Genomic DNA, 4702 nt, shown 5'->3' on the forward strand with positions numbered 1-4702 from the left:
TCAAAGGACACACATGTAGCATTGATGATGAATAAACAATCAACCTATGATTCGTCAGTTCATCTGTTTTTTGTGATTGTTTGTTCCATCCAGACATAGATAGATAGATAGATAGATAGATAGATAGATAGAGAGGCCTAGACCCGTCTCCAAAGCAATAGCCATAATAAGACCACAGTGGGCTATTTAAATTGCATCACCAGCCGAGCCAAGGGTGAATTGGCCTAATTCATAATCATGATTTTTTTTGCCTGTTAATCATTCACCTCCACAACAAAAGGATTTTCATTTTGTAAAGGGGGGTATTTTACCACAGCAGAGTAAAATAAAATATACCTGCATAGTGTACCTAGATCCAATATAGATTATGGAATAAAGGAAAAATGGACAATACATTATCAGAACAGCCTTTATTCAAGTATTGATTGTCTATATCACCACCATTCTATTAATTATTTTATTGTCATAATAGCACCAGCATAAATAGGAAAAAATACTTTATGCATAGTTGTCTTCACAATTAAGAAAGAATACAGATTTACTGATCTATACACAAAGCTTCTAGGCTGAATGTTATTGTTAGAATAGTCTGGTAACAGCAGACATTAGAATACCATGCAATTATTAGTAAGGAGAGAGAAGAAGGACAGACACCTGACAATGAAATCTACAACACACCAGTTTCATATTTATACTGTGATTCTTGATTATGTTTTATACAAAGCCAGCCTATTCTACATTACAAATATCCTACACAAATACTGTTTGTGTACAAACAATAAATACACCCAAGACATATTTACTGAAGAGAATTAGTGAAGGTTTTTTTTTTCAAATAAATGAATTAAAACATTGGGTCTTTGTTTTCAAGTGCTTATACATTTTATAAAACTTAAATGCTTTGGTAAAATGATCATATAGTTGAAGCCAGAATGCATAAAAACAGAAATATAGCTTTTGTTACTGTGCCTTCCTGATGTGTCTCTTTCAATGATCTTGGTGCTACTTCTTTTACTACTTTTCATTACTCCTAAAAATCCTATCCTCCTGCTGATAGCTCTTTGAAAGGTAACTTTTAACTGAAGGCAGTTCCAGGCTCCAAGATGGTCATCGCATAATAATAATAAGGGCCGCTTCTATTGCTTAGAATCTGAAGAGGAATTAGAAATTGCACATATATTAATTATAACACAAAAAATAACACAAAGGTGCTTTACACAAAACAACAAATACCTATGGAAACACGTAGCCATACTGTACATTCGGGTACCGTACATTCACCACCACAAACTGGAAGACAAACATGCACTGCCTCAAATATGAGTTTATAGTTATAGTAAATATAGTTTATCTAAGCAATCCTACAGATGAAGCACGACCAGATGCTATTACTTACTGAGATACATGACAGCCTGTTGCTTGAGCATAGTTCCCTGTGTACTGAATATCACAGCGCACAACATTATTATTGAAGTCAGATTCCGGAACTTGGTACCCAGGATTCACAGTGATCTAAAACGGAAGGTAAAAATGTTGTTAATGACAGAAGTTCCCAGCAATAATTTCCAGTACAGTATATCAATGACCTCTAGAACTGGAGTTCCAACCTTCAGAATGTATTTCCCTGGTCTGACATCAGTGATATCAATCCACTGGCAGTCAATGTCTGCATTGTAGGTGTCATAGCAGCCAGGGCTCAGTCCCTGCATAAACAGCATACCATTAATACAACAGCGCAACCAATATCAACTGTCATCTGAGTCATTTAAAACAATGTTTTAAATATCCCGAAATGTTACATTATTAACACTGCACACCCGTCACACTTCACACATCAGTGAAAACATGCTGTATCGTGATCCAAGCCTACTGTTTTAGTTTTCATAGTGAGCCTCATTTTACATTATAAAAAGCTGTCCACATCAAATGAGTGTTTACGTCAAAAGAACTTGGAGACAAAAGTTGGCCATTGTGCAGGCGTGGCCATGCACACTAGTGTATTATAGTGCAGGGCGGGGACAAGATGGGTAATTGCATGCTGGGTAATAGCTACCTGGGTGTGAGAGGTGCAGGCGTAGCGGCGGTAGTATCCCGGGTCACAGGAGGTGTCCTCCAGGCAGAAGCTGGCCTTATGACCCTCCCCCACACGGGCCTGTGTACTGGCATCCAGCAGCTCATAGTGGCAGAACTGATCCATGCTGTGGAAGTGGCTGCATGGGGAACATGTCACATCCACATGACAATGACATCTTTATGCTTTGAGGGAACAACACTTGTGAGAGGTATCATTTGACTCTATTGCAACAAGTCCTTCTGAATGACTATACGGTGTGTGCGCTGTAGCTAGGATTGATGGGGAACAGCAAGAGACAGGGCAGACCTGAGAGGACAGTGATGGGGCGATGGGGCGAGTAGAGAGGCCCTTAGCTGGGGGTGGGGTCACCACAGTGTCACTCTACAGAGTAGACCCCTCCCCACCTGCAGGCTTTTTATGAGTGCTTTTAATTGATGGCTTAAGTAACCCAATAAATTCTCCATGACAGAATTTCACAATAGATCATTATCATATGGTGAAGCACATAGAGTACATTCAAATACACACCAAATACACATCCCACGCTACACTCCTGAAATGATCTTCCAATACAGGGTTACACTTGACGCTTCTTTCAGCCCAGTTTCTCAGGCCTCTTGTAAAAGAGTGGTAGGACAAAGGCACTGGCGGAGGCCTGAGCAGGCAGGGGAAGTGGAGCGGTCTCTGGCAGCTGCTGGAGCTGGACATTTGGTAACACCGTGGGAGGACATCAAGCTCCCATGCGTACAGTATGCTGCTCACTGGACCATTTTCCTCCACTGATAAAGCGTACTGCGTGTGAGGTGCACTACAAAGAGCCACTTTCAGACTATATGACCTGTATCATTTCCATCAAATACAGAAACTGGCGCAAAAGTGTTATGTTAAACATGGTGATGACAGACGGATGGTAGAACTGTGTTCACTCACTTATGACAGTTATGCCACTCCCAGGCGTAGCGTGGACGACTGGGCCGGAAGTCTGCAGTGCCTTGGTTCTTCACACGCCCTGGGAAGCGCAAGAGCACTCGCGTGTCATAATCTCTTGCTGATGCAGCTGAGCTGTTGAAATATTGATTGTCAGTTGTCAGTTGGTTTCCTTTCCTTCCTGTTTACAAGGGTGCCATTGCGCTGACAATTACCTATGGCAATTATAAGATGACATTTAAATATCAAGAAATCCTAAAGATAAACAAGCCTCTACCATACCATTTTAAAGTTAAAGTTGGGTTTAAGGATTTGGAGCATCCAGAATGCTAACACACATTACACACATTACAATACACACACTCAACACACATAATGTATAATGTATGGTATAATGTGTATTTATGGGCTACACTTATTTTGCCTTACCTGGCAAGGCAATTCTCCTCGGCTGCACATCGAAGGTTATACATGGAAGATCTCTGCACATAAGTCGATATCTGGACGTAGTAGGGATCAGGCACTAGGTCCGGGAGACCTGTTTACCATCAATACACAGGTGATCAATAATTATGCAGGCGCAGAAGACTGTATTTTGTCCTGGCTGTCTTTATCGCTAAACGTTAGGCTACACAAGCTGGTCACATGGAATGTCTCTTCCTAAGTTTGATATGAAAAATCTTACCGTGCTGGACAGAGTTTGAGCGTTCGCTCTCTCTCGCCCCAGTCCTAGCTCTGGGCCGAAAATAAGCGTCGTAGTAGTTGTAATAGGGATTAGTGAGGGACTTGTACGGATCATATGGGTCGTCAGCGACCATTCCATCTTCACCCCCAACATTGCGCACTGTTGGAGGGACCGTAGGACGCTCTGTGTCACCGGGCGCGTTGAGGTTCCGCTCTCTGGAAAAGCCCTGCGTCCTGACCAGCGGCCGTCTTGGAAAACTTCTTGACTCTTGGTTTTGCGCACGGACGGAGGATGTACTCAGCGCCGCGGATGTGTCATTATTATCACTGATTACTACAACGGAGCTCTGGGGATCAGGTTCGCGCGCCCTCAAGCCGGATGGGACATATTGAGAACCTCGACTGAACAAGCTGAAGACGCGTCCGTTGTTTGCCCACTGGAGATGCGGTCTGAACGGACGAGACTGTGCAGGTCTTGGCCCGGGGTTCGACTGTGCAAAAATAGTTTGTAAAATACAGCAGATGAAGCAGAATTGTGAGTATGAAATAGGAAAAACGTTTACGGATAGTGCCTGCATTATGAGAAACTACCAAGCATAAATTATTGCGGTAGGCTATGTATAAATTATTATGGAATGTAAATATGAGAATCCGAGTCAGCCACCAATAAACAAATCTAATGTCGGCTACATTGGATCGGGTACCACGGAGAATACGAAACAATCACTCTCACGTTTCCCTACATTCTCATGTGCAGCATACAGAGAGGAGGGGTCAGAGTTTTAAAGTTTCTGGAACGGTTACAAAGTTACACAAGTGAAATTGGCACCTCCGGTCTGCACATTTCTGCTGCAGGTACTATCACGTACACTCACTGCCACATGTTTTCTCTTTCATAAATGTCAGTAAGGGTTAAACTTTGCAGAATTATAGAACGCCGTTGAGATGATGCATGGCAGACTGCAGATCCTCTCTAATTAGCCTATATACTGGAATATAGGTCATCATTATTGAGGA

At 42.2% G+C, this 4702-nt stretch overlaps 1 protein-coding gene across 1 annotated transcript; it reads right to left on the reverse strand.

Moving 5' to 3' along the window:
* Positions 1 to 395: 395 nt before the first annotated feature.
* On the reverse strand, positions 396 to 4420 carry LOC134089675 (protein-lysine 6-oxidase). Its single transcript, XM_062544125.1, has 7 exons — positions 3687 to 4420; positions 3431 to 3539; positions 3005 to 3136; positions 2054 to 2210; positions 1608 to 1703; positions 1397 to 1512; positions 396 to 1150 (listed from the first exon to the last, which is right to left on the reverse strand). The coding sequence occupies exons 1-7, from the start codon at positions 4261 to 4263 to the stop codon at positions 1144 to 1146; spliced, it is 1194 nt and encodes a 397-aa protein (XP_062400109.1). The 5' UTR covers positions 4264 to 4420; the 3' UTR covers positions 396 to 1143.
* Between the last annotated feature and the right edge of the window lie 282 nt (positions 4421 to 4702).

The sequence above is a fragment of the Sardina pilchardus genome, chromosome 8 (genome assembly GCF_963854185.1).
Source record: "Sardina pilchardus chromosome 8, fSarPil1.1, whole genome shotgun sequence".
Classification (NCBI taxonomy): domain Eukaryota; kingdom Metazoa; phylum Chordata; class Actinopteri; order Clupeiformes; family Clupeidae; genus Sardina; species Sardina pilchardus.

Bases quoted from the DNA above. Each gene is read 5' to 3' on its own strand.
- LOC134089675 (XM_062544125.1), bottom strand. From the start codon at position 4,263: ATGCAGGCACTATCCGTAAACGTTTTTCCTATTTCATACTCACAATTC. The intron at 1,704-2,053 runs GTAGCTATTACC...CTGTTTATGCAG, and splicing joins CCTGCACCTCTCACACCCAG to GGACTGAGCCCTGGCTGCTA. The intron at 1,513-1,607 runs GTTGGAACTCCA...CTTCCGTTTTAG, and splicing joins CAGGGAAATACATTCTGAAG to ATCACTGTGAATCCTGGGTA.